Source organism: Phocoena sinus, chromosome 3 (genome assembly GCF_008692025.1).
Source record: "Phocoena sinus isolate mPhoSin1 chromosome 3, mPhoSin1.pri, whole genome shotgun sequence".
NCBI classification, from domain to species: Eukaryota; Metazoa; Chordata; class Mammalia; order Artiodactyla; family Phocoenidae; genus Phocoena; species Phocoena sinus.
Window position 1 is genome coordinate 64,745,441 of NC_045765.1, and position 24,007 is coordinate 64,769,447.

General features: G+C 37.8%; 1 protein-coding gene across 1 annotated transcript in view; it reads right to left on the bottom strand.

Annotated features, from left to right (window-relative positions):
- ADAMTS19 (ADAM metallopeptidase with thrombospondin type 1 motif 19) overlaps positions 1-24,007 on the bottom strand; it is a 280,800-nt gene that overhangs the window by 17,443 nt on the left and 239,350 nt on the right. The window contains 3 exon segments of the mRNA XM_032627346.1: positions 11,262-11,414; positions 14,089-14,293; positions 21,579-21,714. Of these exon segments, the coding sequence (XP_032483237.1) occupies positions 11,262-11,414; positions 14,089-14,293; positions 21,579-21,714 (494 nt within the window).

Genomic DNA, 24,007 nt, shown 5'->3' on the forward strand with positions numbered 1-24,007 from the left:
AGTAAAAAAGAAAAGTGAAATACCATAGCCTCTCTTTGAGATTTGCAGTGTACAGAACAACATTTTCTATTTTTACATTCTAGTAGGATATTTAAGTTGGTTATTTACTATTACTGCTAATTATTTCTTTAAATTTGACTGGTAAATCCTTCTAACAAGTGACTGAGCTTCCCTCTACTAACCTGTAACAACCCACTTAGTTTAGTTGTATTAAAACCAGTGATCTATACATATCCGCATTTGGATTCTGGAACATCCTGCAAGTTTATTTTAATTGGGTTGGGGTATATGCAGCACTGGGTCAGTCCACATATGAAGGAATCCATAGTCCTAAGGTCCTAGCCTAGCCATTGGGTAACAAGAAATCCCTCCTTTGCAATTTTTGGATCTAGGTTTTTTTGTCCCTTTTCATTTAATGCAGAAACACTAGGCTGCAGAGACACATGATTAAAAATGTGGTATTATATAGTCATTTTTTTAAGGATATTCCTGATTGCTTTGATCAAGTTTTGTTTCTTTAAATTTCCCTCAATGATTCCTGAGTTTTCCTTCAGTGAAAAGAAACGTCTTCTGTGATTATTTGTAATTTCCTACCAATGGTAATAAGTCACAATTACCACTGTCCATGTTAATTGGAGGGACAAACTTCTGTGTAGAAAACTGAAGGCAGATCATCAGGCCAAGGACCCTATGAGATTTGGGAACAGCCTATTACCCAGAATTTTACATTCACATGATCTGTCTCTCTAAGAATCCACCGTAACAAAGAGTAAGAAATAAAAGAATGTTTTTTTCAGGGTCATGTAAAATGGTACAAACCAAACCACTTGTATTGACTGCTGACCAACCTGGATAAAAGAAAAGCTCGAAATGACAGGGTAATAAATCTTCTATTTGTCTTTCTACACTTCAGTATGTCAGTAAAGAACCTTTCATGACGTTGTTTCTCTGATCATGCACTTGCCTGTTACGAATTGTTTTAACTTAAGAATTATGCAATATGAGACCACTTTAAGGTTATAAATCTTGGTTACACAAAGCACACTTACAGAACTGGTAAAATTTACATGATAAGTTAAAAATTTTTTTGAGCTTCTGTTAAAATATGAGAGTGCTAACTACTCAGGAAAAGGCACACTTATTTTCCCATAGTTATTACAGAGTCCTAAGACAATATAATACATCAGGTAGATTTCAATACCATCTGAAGTATGTGTATTAAGAAAATTATTTTTACTAGAAACAATCCAGATACATGCAAGTCTTTCATAGTTACAAAAATAAATTATTAAGCAAGCAATATGGTTTATTTTGAGTTTTAGCCAAAACACTGTTTTCAGAGAAAATGCAAAAAATTATTGTAAAATGCCATTTTGAGATCTGTAACTACCTGGAACTAGAAAATCTTCACTACAAGAATGATCTCAAAATAAGTAGAATTCCTATTAACTTAAATGCAAGTTTTATAGTTAGAAAACATATATTAGTTTGATACAATTCCCCTATTAGAAAAAAATACCTTAGTTTTTAGATTCCTCTTCTATTCAAATGAATATGCTGTAGTTTCCGTTTGCAGGATAAGTTAAAAGTGGCTCACAATACTGTAAGCTTTATATTTACTGCTTCTAAACAAAGTTATACCATACTATCTGTATAATTAAATCATCCAGAATTATTTCTGCTTCCAGCATTATTTTGAATTATATAATTACAAAAGACTCATAATCTCTTATCCAAAAATCTATTAATCATGTCATAATTTGGTACGTGGCCAAAGCTATTCATTTCCTAGAATTTTAAAGGACTAAATTAAGTTCAAATTATAGTGTATGAATGGAACCTAAGAATTAAACAAGGATTTTGTGTGGTTCCAAGGTGTTTTGTTTGTCTTTAAAATTCACTTGAATAAGTATAAACCACTTGTTAATACTGCACAGAAAAGTGAACTCTATAAAAGCTTCATGAAGGACCAAATTCTGTGTAATAGATAAAACAACACTCCTTTATTTGCTCCTCTATTGGTCTCCAATAACGAAAACAAGAAGTTGTAGAAGTTCACATAAAGGCAGAAAGGTCAAGTTCAGCCAGAAAATATATGGCGTATCATTAAACATAAGAGGCTATGTTATTTTTCAAATCAGTGTTCTCTGCTTAGGACAGCTTAAATGAGTAAATACAGACTTATAATGCCAGGAAACAGATGGGTCATGTTTTGCTCTCCCAGGAAAGACCCTAAGGCCATATCTATATCAAAATGTGGCATATGATTATTTCAATGGTTAACTCAAGCCAGAGCAAAGCAACCACATTGTTTTTGTCCTGTTTTTGCCAACTTTCTAGTCTCAATGAAATAAACACTAGCATTGTTTAATAAAGGCTGTATTATATCTACTTAGAAATCAGAGTTAACAATTATATGACGGGAGATTTTCTCTTTGAGTATATCTATAATTTTCCCCGTCAAGCTGAGAGCAATTTTCCCACTGTTTACACAAAACCACCAAAACATAAATGCTAGAAATCACATAGGCTGATACAAATGCAGTAAACAGTTTGAGGCATAAGCCATATTCTTAGTAAGCCTCTGTTTAGCTAGTATTACCTCGGTTCAAGTGGTCAATGGATTTTAGACAGTGTGAAAATCTGAGAATATACATATTTTAACTGATTCTCTAGTGATTCATCCATATTACTGAGGGAGGAGCAGAATTCCAGAGCTAGACCTTATGGATAGCCCATTGAATAATTCTGATTAAAGCCAACCCAGGGCTTAATTTTAAGTCCATTTAGGTTTACCAAGTGTTTAAAAATATCAGTAGAATTTGAATGAAACTGACAGATTAGTTGACTTCAGAGGAGCATAGAAATCGACCCACAATTGCACCCATCTTGTTGCTATTCTTATTCCAGGAACACAGCTGATAAGAGTAAGAGATTGATGTGTTTCCTCTGTCCATGAATACTTTAATCACTGACACTTATTAATAATCACAGCACTATTCCTTTTCTCTGTAATTATTTTGGACTGGTCTTCATTTTAACATGAAAGTGATATCTTAGGAGTAAGACAGGAGGGGAGAAATCAATAAATCCACATGGAGCCACTGGCTTTAATTTGTGCATGCCATTAGAATCTGTTATGCTGAGAACTCAGTCATAAACGAAGAAGGAGAAAACAGCTTTAAGGAAAAGAACATATTTTATATTCATATAAAGAGAATAGAAAATGCAACATAACTGTATCTTCTACATAATCAAACAAGCAAACAAACAAGCAAACACACCAACAAACAAAACTTAAAAGTCATGGAGTAAGACTGGCTCAAGATGGCAGAGTAGAAGGACATGCGCTCACTTCCTCTTGCAAGAGCACTGGAATCACAACTAATTGCTGAACAATCATCAACAGGAAGACACTGGAATTCACCAAAAAGATGCCCCACATCCAAAGACACAGGAGAAGCCACAGTGAGATGGTAGGAGGGGCGCAATCACTATAACATCAAATCCCATAACCATTGGGTGGGTGACTCACAAACTGGAGAACAATTATACCACAGAAGTCCACCACTGGAGTGAAGGTTCTGAGCCCCACATCAGGCTTTCCAACCTGGGTGTCCAGCAACGAGAGAAGGAATTCCCAGAGAATCAGACTTTGAAAGCTAGCGGAATTTGACTGCAGGACTTTGACAGGACTGGGGGAAACAGAGACTACACTCTTGGAGGGCACACACAAACTAGTGTTCATATCAGTACCCAGGGAGAAGGAGCAGTGACCCACAGGGGACTGAACCAGATCTATCTACCTGCTAATGTTGGAGGGTCTCCTGCAGAGGCAGGGGGTGGCACTGGCAGGGGACAAGGACACTGGCAGCAGAAGTTCTGGGAAGTACTCCTTGGCATGAGCCCTCCCAGAGTCTGCCATTAGCCCCACCAAAGAGCCTGTAGCATCCAGTGCTGGGTCACCTCAGGCCAAACAACCAACAGGGAGGGAACCCAGCCCCACCCATCAGCAGACAAGCCGATTAAAGTTTTACTGAGCTCTGCCCACCAGAGCAACACCCAGCTCTACAAACCACCAGTCCCTCCCATCAGGACGCTCGCACAAGCCTCTTAGATACCCTCATCCACCAGAGGGCAGACAGCAGAAGCAAGAAGAACTACAATCCTGCAGCCTGTGGAACAAAAACCACATTCACAGAAAGATAGACAAAATGAAAAGGCAGAGGACTCTGTACCAGATGAAGGAAGAAGACAGAACCCCAGAAAAACAATGAAATGAAGTGGAGATAGGCAACATTCCAGAATAAGAATTCGGAATAGTGATAGTGAAGATGATCCAGGACCTCGGAAAAAGAATGGAGGCAAATATCGAAAAGATGCAAGAAATGTTTAACAAAGACCTAGAAGAATTAAAGAAAAAACACTTAAAAGAATTAAAGAACAAACAAAGAGAGATGAACGACACAATAACTGAAATGAAAAATACACCAGAAGCAATCAATAGCAGAATAACTGAGGCAGAAGAATGGATAAATGACCTGGAAGACAGAATGGTGGAATTCACTGCTGCAGAAAAGAATAAAGAAAAAAGAATGAAAAGAAATGAAGACAGCCTAAGAGACCTCTGGGACAACATTAAATGCACCAACATTCACATTATAGGGGTCCCAGAAAGAGAAGAGAGAGAGAAAGGACCCGAGAAAATATTTGAAGAGATTATCATTGAAAATTTCCCTGACATGGGAAAGGAAATAGCCACCCAATTCCAGGAAGTGCAGAGAGTCTCATACAGGATAAACCAAGGAGAAACATGCCAAGACACACATTAATCAAACTGACAAAAATTAAACACAAAGAAAAATTATTAAAAGCAACAAGGGAAAAATGACAAATAACATACAAGGGAACTCGCATAAGGTTAACAGCTGACTTCTCAGCAGAAACTCTACAAGCCAGAAGGGAGTGGCGTGTATATTTAAAGTGATGAAAACGAAGAACGTACAACCAAGATTATTCTACCCGGCAAGGATCTCACTCAGATTCGATGGAGAAATCAAAAGCTTTACAGACAAGCAAAAGCTAAGAGATTACAGCAGCACCAAACCAGCTCTACAACAAATGCTAAAGGAACTTCTCTAAGTGGAAGACACAAGAGAAGAAAAGGACCTACAAAAACAAACCCAAAACAATTACGAAAATGGTATTAGGAATACATATATCGATAATTACCTTAAACGCTCCAACCAAAAGACATAGGCTCACTGAATGGATACAAAAACAAGACCCATATATATGCTGTGTACAAGAGAACCACTTCAGACCTAGGGACACATACAGACTGAAAGTGAGGGGACGGAAAAAGATATTCCATGCAAATAGAGATCAAAAGAAAGCTGGAGGGCTTCCCTGGTGGCGCAGTGGTTATGAGTCTGCCTGCCGATGCAGGGGACACGGGTTCGTGCCCCGGTCTGGCAAGATCCCACATGTCGCGGAGCGGCTAGGCCCATGAGCCATGGCCATTGAGCCTGCACGTCCGGAACCTGTGCTCCGCACTGGGAGAGGCCACAACAGTGAGAGGCCCACATACCGCAAAAAACAAAAAACAAAACAACAAAAAAAGAAAGCTGGAGTAGCAATACTCATATCAGATAAAATAGACTTTAAAATAAAGAATGTTACAAGAGACAAGGAAGGATACTACATAATGATCAAGGGACCAATCCAAGAAGAAGATATAACAATTATAAATATATATGCACCCAACATAGGAGCACCTCAATACATAAGGCAAATGCTAACAGCTATAAAAGAGGAAAACGACAGTAACACTATAATAGTGGGGGACTTTAACACTTCACTTACACCAATGGACAGATGATCCAGACAAAATTAGTAAGGAAACACAAGTTTTAAATGACACAATAGACCAGATACATTTAATTGATATTTATAGGACATTCTATCCGAAAAGAGAAGATTACACTTTCTTCTCAAGTGCACACGGAACATGCTCCAAGATAGATCATATCTTGGGTCACAAATTAAGCCTTGGTAAATTTAAGAAAATTGAAATCATAGCAAGCATCTTTTTTGACCACAACGCTATGAGATTAGAAATCAATTACAGGGAAATAATGTAAAAAACAAATACACATGGAGGCTAAACAGTACGTTACTAAACAACCAAGAGATCACTGAAGAAATCAAAGAGGAGACCAAAAAATACCTAGAGACAAATGACAACAGAAACATGATGATCCAAAACCTATGCGATGCAGCAAAAGCAGTTCTAAGAGCGAAGTTTATAACAATACAATCTTACCTCAGGAAACAAGAAAAATCTCAAATAAACAATCTAATCTTGCACCTAAAGGAACTAGGGAAAGGAGAACAAACAAAACCCAGAGTCAGTAAAAGGAAAGAAATCATAAAGATCAGAGCAGAAATAAATGAAATAGAAACAAAGAAAACAATAGCAAAGATCAATAAAATTAAAAGCTGGTTCTTTGAGAAGATAAATAAAATTGATAAACTTTTAGCCAGACTCATCAAGAAAAAGAGGGAGAGGACTCAAATCAGTAAAATTAGAAATGAAAAAGGAGACATTACAGCAGACACTGCAGAAATACAAAGCATCATAAGAGACTACTACAAGCAACTCTGTGCCAATAAAATGGACAACCTGGAAGAAATGGACAAATTCTTTGAAAGGTATAAACTTCCAAGACTGAACCAGGGAGAAACACAAAATATGAACAGACCAATCACAAGCAATGATATTGACTGTAATTAACAATCTTCCAACAAACAAAAGTCCAGGACCAGATGGCTTCACAGGTGAATTCTATCAAACATTCAGAGAAGAGCTAACACCCATCCTTCTCAAACTCTTCCAAAAAATTGCAGAGGAATAAACACTCCCAAACTCATTCTACAAGGCCACCATCACACTGATACCAGCACCAAACAAAGATACTACAAAAAAAGAAAACTACAGACCAATATCACTGATGAGTATAGATGCAAAAATCCTCAACAAATACTAGCAGACAGAATCCAACAAGACAAATAAAGGATCATACACCATGATCAAGTGGGATTTATCCCAGGGATGCAAGCATTCTTCAATATATGCAAATCAATCAATGTGACACAACATATTAACAAATTGGAGGATAAAATCCATATGATCATCTCAATAGATGCGGAAAAAGCTTTTGACAAATTTCAACACCCATTTATGATAAAAACTCTCCAGAAAATGGGCATAGAGGGAACCTACCTCAACATAATAAAGGCCATATATTACAAACCCACAGTAAATATCATTCTCAATGGTGAAAAACTGAAATCATTTCCTCTAAGATCAGAAACAAGACAAAGATGTCCACTTTGGCCACTATTATTCATCACAGTTTTGGAAGTCCTAGCCACGGCAATCAGAGAAGTAAAAGAAATAAAAGGAATACAAATTGGAAAGGAAGAAGGAAAACTGTCAGTGTTTGCAGATGATATGATACTATACACAGACAATCCTAAAGAAGCCACCAGAAAACTACTAGAGCTAATCAATGAAACTGGTAAAGTTGCAGGATACAAAGTTAATGTACAGAAATCTCTTGCATTCCTATACACTAACAATGAAAGGTCAGAAAGAGAAATTAAGGAAACAATCCCATTCACCACTGCAACAAAAAGAATAAAATACCTAGGAATAAACCTACCTAAGGAGGTAAAAGTCCTGTACTCAGAAAACTATAAGACACTGATGAAGGAAATCAAAGATGACACAAACAGATGGAGAGATATACCATGTTCTTGGATTGGAAGAATCAATATTGTGAAAATGACTATACTACCAAACAAAGCAATCTACAGATTCAATGCAATCCCTATCAAATTACCAATGGCATTTTTTACGGAACTAGAACAAAAAATCTTAAAATTTGTATGGTGACATAAAAGACCCCAATAAGCCAAAGCAATATTGAGGGAAAAAAACAGAGCTGGAAGAACCAGACTCCCTGACTTCAGACTATACTACAAAGCTACAGTAATCAAGGCGGTATGCTACTGGCAGAAAAACAGAAAGATAGATCAATGGAACAGGACAGAAAGCCCAGAGATAAATCGACGTACCTATGGTCAACTAATCTATGACAAAGGAGGATATACAATAGAGAAAAGACAGTGTCTTCAATAAGTGGTGATGGGAAAACTAGACAGCTACATGTAAAAGAATGAAATTAGAACACTCCCTAACACCATACACAAAAATAAACTCAAAATGGATTAGAGACTTAAATGTAAGACTAGACACTATAAAACTCTTAGAGGAAAACTTAGGAAGAACACTCTTTGACATAAATCACAGCAAGATCCTTTTTGACCCACCTCCTAGAGTAATAGAAATAAAGAAAAAAAAAAAACCAAATGGGACCTAATGAAACTTAAAAGCTTTTGCATAGCAAAGGAAGCTATAAACAAGACGAAGAGACAACCCTCCGAATGGGAGAAAATATTTGCAAAAGGATTAATCTCCAAAATATATAAACAGCTCATGAAGCTCAATATTAAAAAACCATACAACCCAATCACAAAATGGGCAAAAGACTTATTGGTCTTCTGGGAGAAATAGACATTTCTCCAAAGAAGACATACAGATGGCCAAGAAACACATGAAAAGATACTCAAACATCACTAATTGTTAAAGAAATGCAAACCAAAATGACAATGAGGTATCACCTTACACCAGTTAGGATGGGCATTATCAGAAAATCTACAAACAACAAACGCTGGAGAGAGTGTGGAGAACATGGAACCCTCTTACACTGTTGGTGGGAATGTACACTGATACAGCCACTATGTAGAACAGTATGGTGGTTCCTTAAAAGACTATAAATGTAATTACTATATGAATCAGCAATCCCACTACTGGGCATATACCCAGAGAAAACCATAATTCAAAAAGACACATGCACCCCAGTGTTCACTGCAGCACTATTTACAATAGCCAGGTCATGGAAGCAACCTAATGCGCATCGACAGACGAATGGATAAAGAAGATGTAGTACATATATACAATGCAATATTACTCAGCCATAAAAAGGAACGATATTGGATCTTTTGTAGAGACATGGATGGACGTAGAGACTGAAATAAGACTGAAATAAGTCATACAGACTGAAATAAGTCAGAAAGAGAAAAACAAATATCATATATTAACGCATGTTTGTGGAATCTAGAAAAATGGTACATATGAACCAGTTTGCAAGGCAGAAATAGAGACACAGAGGTAGAGAACAAACGTATGGACACCAAGGGGGGAAAGTGGGGTGGGAGGGTTGGTGCTGATGGGATGAATTGGGAGATTGGGATTGACATATATACACTAATGTGTATAAAATAGATAACTAATAAGAACCTGCTGTATAAAAAAATTAAAAAAATTTTAATAAAAAGTTATGAAGTAAAAAAGAACATTTATTAGAGCTATCCATTACTTTCCTTACTCACAAAGGCTGTTCTAGCTAGGTAGCAATGTATTGATAGTAACATAACAAAACCAATTCAAAGTAATTCAATACAACCTATTTAAAAATTACATACATGTAAATTGTGGTAAAATTGAAAAAAAATTTTTAGGCTTAGCACAGAAAACCAAAATCAATGTTTTCTATGATCTCCCCAGTAAATTTTGATTTTCCTTAAGATTTGACGAGAGGCCACAAAATAGGCACATTTATTAATCAATTATAATAGTATTTGTCATGCAAATAGGATTTGCTAGCCTTATTTCCATATGAAGCAATGTTGGACAGCTTAGAGTTCTGGGTCATAAATTACAATAAAACATGGATCTTCTGTTTTTTGCAATGACAAATTTTTTTTTTTTTTTGCGGTACGCGGGCCTCTCACTGTTGTGGCCTCTCCCGTTGCGGAGCACAGGCTCCGGACACGCAGGCTCAGCGGCCATGGCTCACGGGCCCAGCCGCTCCGCGGCATGTGGGATCTTCCCGGACCGGGGCACGAACCCGTGTTCCCTGCATCGGCAGGCGGACTCTCAACCACTGCGCCACCAGGGAAGCCCCAGATTTTGTTTCTTATAGTTAACTAGGAGTTAACAACATTTATCACTTAGAATATTTCTATTAATTAATAATGTTGGAAAAATATTGCATATCTATTCTAGTAGTTTTAACTTTTTCTTAGAGCAGAATTATTTCATTTAAGGAAAGCATCTAGAATTTCATTAGCCAAGATGAACAAATGCAGAGTTTCTACAACTGATAGGGAGCAATAGGTGATCCTCCCCACACCCCTCCAAGGAGTACTTTCATTTCCTCAACCTAGTTTAAACCTTCAGTGCTGAATGAAGTGTCAATATAAAAATACCTTGAAAACAATGGTGTTGTCTATTCTCCTTATTTCAGTCTTATGGAAACAAAGGCACAGAGGTATCTAATGAGGGAGTCCTAACCATCCCCCATGTTTCTTAACTTCCAAGCCGTGCCCTTCTCTATCACACTACAGTACTCTATTTTCCTCTTGTAGAATTGGGAAACATAAACCCTGAACATGAAAGAAATTATTTATGATTAGTTTGGAATTCTCTTTTGTCTAAAAGTTGTTTACTCTGAAGTGTGAGATTTCCCTATATGGTTCACCAGCTAAAAGCTGCATGGATTGGGCTGAGTATTTCCTAATTCTGTAATCAGGGATTGATTTACATTGTTGACAAATGCATCCTTTAGAATCCCAACGTAAACTTTAAATGTTCGAAGTTGTGGAAAGAGTATAGTGCACTGAGAACTGAGATATGATGTTAATATGCAAACTTTGTTGGAGAGGAAAGGCATGAATAATCATAAGAAAATAGATTTTAAATGTCATGAATTTCTTGTTGGGCAATAACGAGGAGGCTGGCTAACCACAGTGTACTGTACAATGAAAACATTTCTTCCAGAATGTCCTTTAGGGTTATTTATGAATAGCTACCACTCACCCCTCCATGCTCTGGCAGCCACTGTTTTTTTCCCAGTATTTTACACATTCTATCTTACTTATTCCTTAAAACAGTTTTATTGCGATTATGACCACAGACAGACAGGCAGGCTTTGAACCTGGGTATTTAATACTCTATCTCCATGATCTCTATCCTCTATGCCTCCTAAACTTCAGACTGTGTGGCTATAGTACCCAGGACAATGTTGACATTAGTGAAACTCAATAATGAGAATGTACAGAATGATTCTCACCTTAGACCAGTCACCCATCCGCCACACATAGCATTTGGAGTAATCCTCGCAGTCCTCAGCCTCCCTGGGTCTGGTGGAGAGGACGCATTTCTTTCTGGGGTTAGTACACCTCACGGTCCGATGACGTACACCTTTGCCACACTTCACTGAACACTGGAAGATAACAGTGGAGAAGTGTGGATAAAGCTGGTGATTAAGAGATACAGACTGATGATCAAATTACGTTAGGAATTGGTTCTCATCATCTCTCACAAGCCTATCACCCACATAAAGGCCAGAATGAAGGAGAAGGAGAAGGAGAACACCAGGCTACAGCCCAGCATCAGAGGCCAGGTGGAGCTTCGGTATAGTGCTAGGGGTGAATGGGTTTCAGGAACACAGGACCATTACTACAGACAGTCCTGTAACACAGGGATTGTTTATGAAAGACAAATAATAAACAACGATCAAAATGTAAAATGCTAAAGCTGACTGACATCAATTTTTTGCATATAATTATATAAGGAAATTCATTTTATTTTTGCTAAGATTTAGTTTGTTTTAGCCTTAGGTGTTTGTGAAAAATGACAATTTCTAAGAGAATATCATTTCTCAAAACTTTTCTTAAAGCTAAAACAGAGAAAACATAGCAAAAACAAAACAGTTGCTTTACATAATTATACACCCCTGGAAATAATCATTCTCAATGGCTATATGGATTGAAAATATAATTCAGTTCAAAATAAGTTTAGTTCATTTCATGAATAATTGATGCTTGACTGACAGTGTGACATAACAGGTATGAAGCATGTAAGATGTAACTGACTATACCGTTTACATTTATGCTCCCCATTATGGAATATGTATAAAGCTTCCCAGTTTTACAAAGTTATGCATCACTGATTATCTGGACACAGGAACCAAAATGGCATTGGGTGGGAGACGGGAGGGGGGGGGGGATGAGAGATATAGCAAAATTTGACAACCTAATTTATATCTGTGTCTAAAAAAGGTCCAAAGAAAGAGGTGAAGGTATGCACTTAGCAAGAATGTAGTAGAGGAATAACCATGCAGATTCCAGTAGTTGTCTTCCTGAAAACTTTAGCATAGAACTCCTGAAGTTTTAAATACAATAATATTTGCACAAATGCGTCATTGTCTCATAATTTATGGTTTGCATTTGAATATCCTGAGGCTTAAGGTGGACTACATGTGTGATTTGGCATTTTAAGATTTACGTTTTTATTTTTTGCAATCAAAACTAACCTTGATCCATAAACTCAATTTTTATATTAAATCAAGACAAAAGAGACATTTTTAAAATTGGTACATTGCATTGACCTATTACTTCTCCTACCTGGTGCCAAAAATCTGTATGGTAGGATATTTCTGACCTATTTCCCCCTGAAGAGTTTGTAGAAATGCTAGTTAGGCTGAAGGAAGTGTATTTCTGTTTCTCTGATGTTCACATGAGTCTTTTCTCCAGATTGTACTCATCCATTTTCATGTAAAATTGGACAATCCATTCATTCTCAAAAGTACTCATTACAAATGAGGAAGAATCTATGCCAGAGTGAGATATAGCTTAGAAAAGTAAGACAAGAGAAAGTCACACTATTTGCTAGTGTGTTTTTTTTGGGGGTGTTGGGTTAATTGAAGAATATTCCCAAACCTCATTATCTAAGCTACTTTATCCTCAATTTTCAAAAGAATGGCTACTTATTGCAGCCTAGCATTTTCTATTTGTCATTTTTACATCTTAGCTAATATTCTGAAATTAAGCATATTTTGCTCTGGGTGTGTGTGCACATATGTCTTTGTGTATACATATGCGTATACAAGTGTGAGGGTGTTTATGTGTGTGTGTGTGCATGTACACACAGGCTCACCTAAAATGCTCCAGAGCAGCTAGTAAATATAAGTAATGACTGGTGTTATCATAAGGAGATATGTATCATAATAACAGAAAATAAGCATACAGTTTGGCATGGAACAAAGCTGCATGTTACATACTACATGCTAGTGGGTGTATGGTGCAGTGAGCCTGGCAGCATTGGGTTCAAATCCTAGCTCCAACACTAAGCAGGACTTTGGGTAAACTATTTAATTTCTCTGAGCTGTACTATTTCACAAGGGTGAAACTTAACTTTTTTGCATTGCTGATTAAATATCAACAAGATACTAAATATGAAGTAAGAACAGAATCCCTGCTCACAGGAAATGACTGCTAAATGTTAATGTCCTTTCTTCTCCTTTCTAATGCTCAGGAATATAAGTCAAATGTGTATTTTTTTTAACATCTTTATTGGAGTATAATTGCTTTACAATGGTGTGTTAGTTTCTGCTGTATAACAAAGTGAATCAGCTATACATATACATATATCTCCATATCTCCTCCCTCTTGTGTCTCCCTCCCACCCTCCCTATCCCACTCCTCTAGGTGGTCACAAAGCACCGAGCTGATCTCCCTGTGCTAGGTGGCTGCTTCCCACTAGCTATCTATTTTAAATTTGGTAGTGTATATAAGTCCATGCCACTCTCTCCAAATGTGTAATTTCATATGTGTCCACTAAAGAGTATACTCATGGTAAAGAAATAAAAAAGCTGGATTCTAAAATGTATATAGATATGCTCTTGATTACGTTACAATAGTCACAGGACAAATCTGTTTTTTCCTACTTTCAAAATTACTTATAATGAATGTATTCCTTTTATTACCAGAGAAACCAATAAATGGTGCTAAAACTGCCATGCAGAGAGACTCTGAACATGATAAAACATGACCTTATATAGGCTACGAGTAAGAAAATCGGAGGGAAACGGAGAAGCATCAGGGTGGGTACCGCACCTCGGACCACACGCCCGCCTCCCACACGGTCATGCAGTCCTGGCCCTCGCAGCGCTGGGTGGAGGCCGGCTTGGGCCCGGCGCAGTCCCTCTCCTGGGCTCTCATCAGGGTTCCATTGCTCAGCTGCTTGGTACAGGCCACTTGTCTGCTCTGCATCCCTTTTCCACAAGTTCGTGAACATGGGGTCCATTCTGTCATCATCCATCTAAAAGTAAAGCAAGAGTCACTGAGACAAGTTAAAAGATATCTACTTACTACATATTTTGACATGGATAGAATTAGCAGAATGTCTACACAATAGATGTATACCTTTTCTTTTTTCTTTTTACTAATATTTGAGGTTTCCCTAAGACACCCAGGCTTTCTATTGCTTCTCCACACTTCTCATCTCAGGGCCTTGCTCTTATTAGAATCTCAAAGGATGTATTAGACTCCGTCCCTGTCATGCTGCACGCTTTGCCTGCTGCTGTCCGTCACGTCATATTGCCATACTGAGGTACCTAACAAGTATAAAGTTGCTAATATACATGAGTTGGTCCTATTCTTTGCATTTTCAATCTTCACAATAACCCTACATATTAGGTACTACAACTATCGTGGCCTTTTACAGAAAGTGAAACCAAGGCAAGGAGAGGTGTAGTAACTTACCAAAGGCCACAGGTTGTGGAGTCAGAAATTGAAATCAGGTTGCAGACTACCTCACAAAAATACACGTGCAGGTATTTGCAACCTAACCTTGCACCAAAAGCAATTAGAGAAAGAAGAACAAAAAACCCCCAAAGTTAGCAGAAGGAAAGAAATCATAAAGATCAGATCAGAAATAAATGAAAAAGAAATGAAGGAAATGATAGCAAAGATCAATAAAACTAAAAGCTGGTTCTTTGAGAAGATAAACAATATTGATAGACCATTAACCAGACGCATCAAGAAAAAATGGGGGATGACTCAAAACAATAGAATTAGAAATGAAAAAGGAGAAGTAACAACTGACACTGCAGAAATACAAAGGAGCATGAGAGATTAATACAAGCAACTCTATGCCAATAAAATGGACAACCTGGAAGAAATGGACAAATTCTTAGAAATGCGCAACCTCCCAAGACTGTATCGGGAAGAAATAGAAAATATGAACAGACCAATCACAAGCACTGAAATTGAAACTGTGATTAAAAATCTTCCAACAAACAAAAGCCCAGGACCAGATGGCTTCACAGGCGAATTCTATCAAACATTTAGAGAAGAGCTAACACCTATCCTTCTCAAACTCTTCCAAAGTATAGCAGAGGGAGGAACACTCCCAAACTCATTCTATGAGGCCACCATCACCCTGATACCAAAACCAGACAAAGATGTCACAAAGATAGAAAACGACAGGCCAATATCACTGATGAACATAGATGCAAAAATCCTCAACAAAATACTGGGAAACAGAATCCAACAGCACATTAAAAGGACCATACACCATGATCAAGTGGGGTTTATCCCAGGAATGCAAGGATTCTTCAATATACACAAATCAATCAACGTGATACACCATATTAACAAATTGAAGAAGAAAACCATATGATCATCTCAATAGATGCAGAGAAAGCTTTTGACAAAATTCAACATCCATTTGTGATAAAAACCCTGCAGAAAGTAGGCAGAGAGGGAACTTTCCTCAACATAATAAAGGCCATATATGACAAACCCACAGGTAACATTGTCCTCAATGGTGAAAAACTGAAACCATTTCCACTAAGATCAGGAAGAAGACAAGGTTGCCCACTCTCACCACTCTTATTCAACACAGTTTTGGAAGTTTTAGCCACAGCAATCAGAGAAGAAAAGGAAATAAAAGGAATCCAAGTCGGAAAAGAAGAAGTAAGGCGGTCACTGTTTGCAGATGACATGACACTATACACAGAGAATCCTAAAGATGCTACCAGAAAACTACTAGAGCTAATCAATGAATTTGGTAAAGTAGCATGATACAAAATTAATGCACAGAAATCTCTTTGCATTCCTATACACTAATGATGAAAAATCTGAAAGTGAAATTAAGAAAACACTCCCATTTACCATTGCAACAAAAAGAATAAAATATCTAGGAATAAACCTACCTAAGGAGATACAAGAGCTGCATGCAGAAAATTATAAGACACTGATGAAAGAAATTAAAGATGATACAAATATATGGAGAGACAGACAATGTTCTTGGATTGGAAGAATCAACATTGTGAAAATGACTCTACTACCCAAAGCAATCTACAGATTCAATGCAATCCCTATCAAACTACCACTGGCATTTTTCACAGAACTAGAACAAAAAATTTTACAGTCTGAATGGAAAAACAAAAGACCCTGAATACCCAAAGCAATCTTGAGAACGAAAAATGGAGCTGGAGGAATCAGGCTCTCTGACTTCAGACTATACTACAAAGTTACAGTAATCAAGACAGAGTGGTACTGGCACAAAAACAGAAATATAGATAAATGGAACAGGATAGAAAGCCCAGAGATAAACCCACGCATATATGGCACCTTATCTTTGATAAAGGAGGCAGGAATGTACACTGGAGAAAGGACAGCCTCTTCAATAGGTGGTGCTGGGAAAACTGGACAGCTACATGTAAAAGAATGAAGTGAGAACACTCCCTAACACCATACACAAAAGTAAGCTCAAAATGGATTAAAGACCTAAATGGAAGGCCAGAAACTATCAAACTCTTAGAGGAAAACATAGGCAGAACATTCTATGACATAAATCACAGCAAGATCCTTTTTGACCCACCTCTTAGAGAAATGGAAATAAAAACAAAAATAAACAAATAGGACCTAATGAAACTTCAAAGCTTTTGCACAGCAAAGGAAATCATAAACAAGACAAAAAGACAACCCTCAGAATGGGAGAAAAGATTTGCAAATGAAGCAACTGACAAAGGATTAAACTCCAAAATTTAGAAGCAGCTCATGCAGCTCAATAATAAAAAACCAAACAACCCAATCCAAAAATGGGCAGAAGACCTCAATAGACATTTCTCCAAAGAAGATATACAGATTACCAACAAACACATAAAAGAATGCTCAACATCATTAATCATTAGAGAAATGAAAATCAAAACTACAATGAGATATCATCTCACACCAGTCAGAATGGCCATCATCAAAAAATATAGAAACAATAAATGCTGGAGAGGGTGTGGAGAAAAGGGAATACTGTTGCACTGTTGGTGGGAATGTGAATTGTTACAGCCACTATGGAGAACAGTATGGAGGTTCCTTAAAAAACTACAAATAAAACTACCATATGACCCAGCAATCCCACTACTGGGCATATACCCTGAGAAAACCATAATTCAAAGAGACACACGTTCACTGCAACACTATTTACAATAGCCAGGAGATGGAAGCAACCTAAGTGTCCATCATCGGATGAATGGATAAAGAAGATGTGGCACATATATACAATGGAATATTACTCAGCCATAAAAGGAAACGAAATTGAGTTATTTGTAGTGAGGTGGATGGACCTAGAGTCTGTCATACAGAGTGAAGTAAGTCAGAAAGAGAAAGACAAATATCATGTGCTAACACATATATATGGAATGTAAGAAAAAAAATGTCATGAAGAACTTAGGGGTAAGATGGGAATAAAGACACAGACCTACTAGAGCATGGACTTGAGGATATGGGGAGGGGAAGGGTAAGCTGTGACAAAGTGAGAGAGTGGCAGTGACATATATACACTACCAGATGTAAAATAGATAGCTAGTGGGAAGCAGCCGCATAGCACAGGGAGATCAGCTTGGTGTTTTTGTGACCACCTAGAGGGGTGGGGATAGGGAGGGTGGGAGGGAGGGAGACGCAAGAGGGAAGAGATATGGGAACATATGTATAGCTGATTCACTTTGTTATAAAGCAGAAACTAACACACCATTGTAAAGCAATTATACTCCAATAAAGATGTTAAAAAAAAAAAAAAGAAGCCTGCCACAGAGAACTCCCTACTTATCTGGAGGAAGTAATCACTAATGTATTATGGCCATCACCTGCAACCGATTGCTGTTAAACACGATAACATTTGCACTGCAGTACTGCCTCTAATGAAGTTCCTGTCTGCTCATCTTTCAAGTATGATGCAGACCTACCATTTTGCTTTGGAGTCCCCTAGTAGATTTTTCCTAAAGTGAATATTTATCTCCCAAATTTATTTCAGTTTGTGCTTCATCTTTCTGCACAAGGATACCTAGGCTATAAGCATAATTTAAACCCATCTATGCCTTAAACCCATATATGCCTTTCCCCTCAACTAGGGAACCAACCATGGAACTATGGAAGACACTACTGAAAAGAGAAGTATTTGCAATTTCATGAAATCCTAATTTTTTAAATAAAATATATTTTAGAAATCCTTAGTATAATGATAAAAGGTTACTGTTTTCATTCCTTGGAAAGCTGCTGAAAAATAAGAACAAAAATACGAAACATATTGTAGTGAGAGAAAACATTTTATATTTTAGAATTCATCTAATTGGGAATTATCTCATTTCCTTATCTTCAAGCCTCCTTCTTACAAAGCTATTTACTAGTGCATTAATATATTTTATATTTGGTACATAGGTTTACATCAGGCCATTTGGTGACTTTTTCAAAAAATGTGAATGGTAATTAGAATGTTTTTTACCATGGTGGGGAAAAAAGAAGAAGCAAGAGGAACAAACGTTGTGCTATACCAGTAAATCTTGGCAAGATTTCCTGTGATGACCCCTCAGGATTGCCCATGTCCATTTCTTACTTTCCAGTATTTTGGTTAACCTCACTGACATTGCTTCTTGGTGGTTCAAAATACACTGTCTCCTTTTCCAAGGGAAAGAAGATAATAATTGCTAACAAAAAGACTTCCAGTCTCCAGCTGCAAAAATCTCTCACTCAGAAATGTATCAACCTTTTAAAACTATTCATTTTACCAAGTCATTATCAAGGCATTTTCCCCCAAGATAGCTGAGGTCAGTGAATGAACAATAAATGGTGTGTACTGTACATTCTGATTCTTCACAGACCAGGTTAGAAGTGACAAATATGCTCTAGTCCTCAAATCCAGGTCATTCAAGATTCCTGATATATCAGAAAAAGCTCCTGCTCTTTTATCCAAATGGGAAAGCTATATGGTATATAAAAGAAATGGTGTTTTGAAACATTTTAATAAATTATTTAACAAAAGATAAATTAGCATTTTAATGTCTATTAAAAGAGATTAAGAAAAGAGAAAGAGGGCTTCCCTGGTGGCGCAGTGGCTGGACAGTCCGCCTGCCGATGCAGGGGACACGGGTTCGTGCCCCGGTCCAGGAAGATCCCATATGCCGCGGAGCGGCTGGGCCCGTGAGCCATGGCCGCTGAGCCTGCGCGTTCCGGAGCCTGTGCTCCGCAACGGGAGAGGCCACAACAGTGAGAGGCCGGCGTACCGCAAAAAAAAAAAAAAAGAGAGAAAGATAATTCTTAGGAATAGTAATAACAACAACAAAAAAATCCAGGTTCTTTAGCTGACAGGGCAAAAGCTAAAACTCAGCATCTGTTATCTGCCTAGCAATGAACGGAAAAGACCCAAGGACATGACCGTAGGCAACAATATTTCCCTAGGTCACCCTTTCTGTTGATTACTACCCTGTCTTATAAAAACACGTAATTAAAGCAGCTGCATAGCACAGGGAGATCAGCTCGGTGCTTTGTGACCACCTAGAGAGGTGGGACAGGGAGGGTGTGAGACACAAGACGGAAGAGATATGGGGACATATGTATAACTGATTCACTTCGTTATAAGCAGAAACTAACACACCATTGTAAAGCAATTATACTCCAATAAAGATGTTAAACAAAACAAAACAAAAACACGTAATTACAGAGTTAGATGAAAAGCATATAGTCCGGCTCATGCAAAGGGCATTATTGAACATTATTGAAAGTAATGTACGTTTTTCTTTTGCATATTCTTTTACATACCATTCTTCTGTTCTCTGGAAGCATATTTTTCCCTTTGAGGGGGAGGGAAGAATTGTTAGAGCACAAATGCAAAGAAAGGAAAAAGTAGATAATCAGCTTTTGATACCTTAAATACACTGAGTCTACAGAAAAGCAAGTCTTGAAATTTCAGCTTTGTAGAGGAAGACAAGATTTTCCAAATTCTTTTAAGCTGGTTGACATAGCATGAGCCAGATCTGGAGGGCTTAACAATTGAGTTTTGCAATAAGCCAGAAATAGAAGGAACTTGGGATGCAGTGCTACCTCTGAAGGGGAAGGTGGGCGAAGAGGGAAACCAGAAGAACTGAGCATTAGAGATTACTGAAGACAGAAAAGCCTAAATATAGTTAATTGGCAACTCTGTTTCTCCCTCTCCTTTCACTTCCCCATACACTGTGGTGGAAGGTCACGAGGAAGATTATATTAGTTAGAGAGTGCTCCAAAGCTACAAATTCTCTGCGTATCCAAGTTGCAGTATATACACATTCGCTGTGACTCCACTGCAGAAACTATTGGGAGAGGAGATCAATTGTTTGACTCCCTAAGAACTCACAAATACACCCTAACTCACTGGGCTTCAATAAATCTCTGAGTGTCAGGGTAGAATAAAAGTCAGTGTCTCCATATTCTAGAGGAATCAATCCAGCTTCAGACTCTTTGGTCATTCTGTCCCACAAAGTTTTGAGGACTTTGACACTGGGGCTGAGTTCCACTCAAGCCCAACATTAATTTTTATATGAAAGCACAGAGATTTTTGGGAGCCCTGTGCCTGAAACCATTCTGCACAGCCTTGCTGCAAGCCCACCCCCAAATCATACTAAGGTTCCATTCACCCATCTCTGCTGGTTACCGAGGCATAGCCTTTCTTTTACACCACTTTAAGGTGCTCAGCATTGCGGTTCTATCCCCTACTCATGAGTTTCTTGCCTGCTTTATTGCTTATTACTCACTGGGGAAGTCACATGGGACCGAAGCAACCAACTTTCGAATAACTAGGACCCAGGTCGGGAATCTGATGATCAGAGATCAGGAACCAAACAGTTTGCCTTGGGGACTCTGGGGTGAGGAAGTGAGGATCTAGCCTTGGGCACCAGAAGGACCAAATGCCCCCACTGTTGTGTAGGGGACTGGGTCCTGGCCAGTCCCACTTTAGTTTATATCGTCATTGGCAAGTGCTTAAAACACCATTTTGGAGAATTTAGGAATGAGTAGCCGAATTCAACCAAATAACCAGATTTTTGAAGAGGTGACCAACAGGTTACCAAATACTTTTAAATACTCCTCTGCCATCCAGTTAGGAGTTGTCTTCACACTGTGGACAACAGCTGAAGTTGAGGTCAATCCTAACCTTGGTTTTCTAACACTCGTTCCATCAAGTTGATTATCTTTCTTTCTTAGACCTTGCTTATTTAAAGCCTTACATTTTGGTACATATCCACTGCATTGTTTTTAAGAAAATGGGATTTTGTTAATGAGTGGTGGGACAGGGTTACCTTGTTTGGCACGGTTGCTCATTGCACTTGCGAATCTGTGGCTCTGGCTTGGTTAAGTATTTGCATTTCTTATTGTCCACAATGCTGATATTTTTGTTCATGATTTTCGTACAAGACACTGTTGTCTTCCTTTCTCCTGAAAAGAGCAAAGAAACATAAAAAGCAATGTTATTTTAAGCCTCTATGCAATGGACTTATTGCATAGTCTTATATGCATGTTTATTCGAGGTATTCCTAGACTTGTAATTTTCATATTTTAAACAAATTTTTGGTTAGATCAATGAGGATGATATTTTTATAATTTATATAACAAATGTAACTCTAGGCTTAAGGAAGATAATTTTTTTTCTTGTTAGCAATTAAATGGCAAGTTTTATAATACAAAGGGATTATGGTGCATAAGTTGATAAGACGTCATTTAAAGATCTTTATAAAGGACTGTGCCATCTTTTAGCATTCAGTGATGGAAAGCAGTATTTGTATGAAACCTTTGTGCACATAAACATGCATATAAATGTGTGCACATTTTACCATCTGGCTGTATATACCATCAGGGGGCAAGTTATGGGAAGCAAGCTTCTCTTGACTATAACTCAGACCTATATTGTTGTCACTTCTGGTAAAGACCCCAAGAATTCAAGAAACCCTCATTCCCTAATTATCCTGTTCTCTAAGAAAAGCTGTGGGAGTTTTCCCATTTTCCACCAGCTTTCAGAAAACTGGCTTTTCCCCTTTCTCTGTATGCTGTATTCATTTTGCTTAGAGCCCTATAAGCACACTTGCTTGACAACACTTATTATTTCATCTTACACTGAAAAAGCCTACTACATATGTGCTGATTCTGTTTCTCTAAAAAAGTTTAAATATCTATATAGGATTTAATAATTTAATTTAACTTGTTTGACATTATAAAATAATTAAATCAGCCAATAATTTTAAAGCCAGACAGGTCATGAAGGATTAAGAAAAAAAAAATCACAAGTCTTTTGGGTCACTATTGAAGGGCCCATTAGTTAGGAGCTTATGACTATCATGCAATGATAATTAGGAAGCTCAGAGCATTCATACTGGTCATGCCTAACAGGACAGCCTGGGCTTGTGGCAGAGAGGTCACTCTGTTCTTTAATTAACAGAGAAGGAGGCTGGCATCAAGAAAGGATGTAGAGAGAGAGAGAGAGCGAGCTACTTTGAATAACTTTTGAGTATCTTTTACTTTGACTTGAGGGGGATTGGGAGAGACAGGGGTAACCAAGTGGAAGGCAAAAGAATAGAAACCGGTTCAGGATCTTTCCTTGATTACCCTCTCAACAACACTGAGCATAGTCCCATGACAACTTGCAGTATAAAAACATGACTATATCTACATACATATGTGGATTAACTAATAATTATATCTGTGGTCACTGCATGTCACGTTATTGAAAACATTTAGATCTTTAGTTCCATCTTCTAGCATAGGCAGCACAATGTTGGCTAAATTATTTTCTATCTGGAGAATCCCAGAGTTCTGGAGCAATGCAATTTTTTCTATGGGAGCTCAAGACAGACAAGAGTGCCAAGCAGGTAAAAGGTCTTTTCCTTCGAGAGGGAAAAGGCATGCCTTCAACCAGGACTCCGTGGCACTCAGTGAAGGGTGCACCAATGGGCCAACAATGGGGAGGGCCTTGAGATGGACATCCAACCATAGATAAGTAAAAGGTACCCCCCAGGTGCTCCTTTCTCCACCGAGAAGTTGCCTTGGAACAAGGCTGCATGACTTGGCAAATGGAGCATGGGCTGGATTGCGGTCCCTGGGGCAAGGACTTTATGTGGAGTGCCAGCTGCCTAACTAATGCAACAGCCACGTCTCAGAGGTCCACTAGCCTGACCTGTGCAGCTCATGCAGTCAGGTAAGCTTATGCTAATGTGTAGAGGAAAGGCAACCTTACAAGCCCCAGGCAAATGTTTAAGGGCTGTCCAGGCTACTCCTTGGTAGGTCAAGAAGGGTGGAGTGAGGCATTAGACTTAATCATAATAGTGTTCAATACCCACCAACTTCAAATAATTTTCAAATAAGCTGCTAGATAAGCAGAAATGACTTATGATGTTAATTTTTCTTCACAGAAGAAACTGGCTTTACTAGGTAGGAGTTACCTAAATGTGAAAATTTGGGAAGTTTTTGGTCAACTTCCACCTAGTTTCCTATGCCTCAGGTGCTCTTATATGACCTTTATGAAATAGGTGTAACACAAATTTTGTATAATGCTAGCATATGTAAGTATTATTTCTACATGACAATGATGCCTACCTAAAAGTAGGATTAAAATAAATGTTGCTTTTATGAAATATAAATATTAGTTTTAAAATCTAATTTAAAACCTCATAGTTATAAGACACTCTTTTATAGAATAGATGTAGTTGTCTAAACTAATTTAAATTTAATGCTTTTT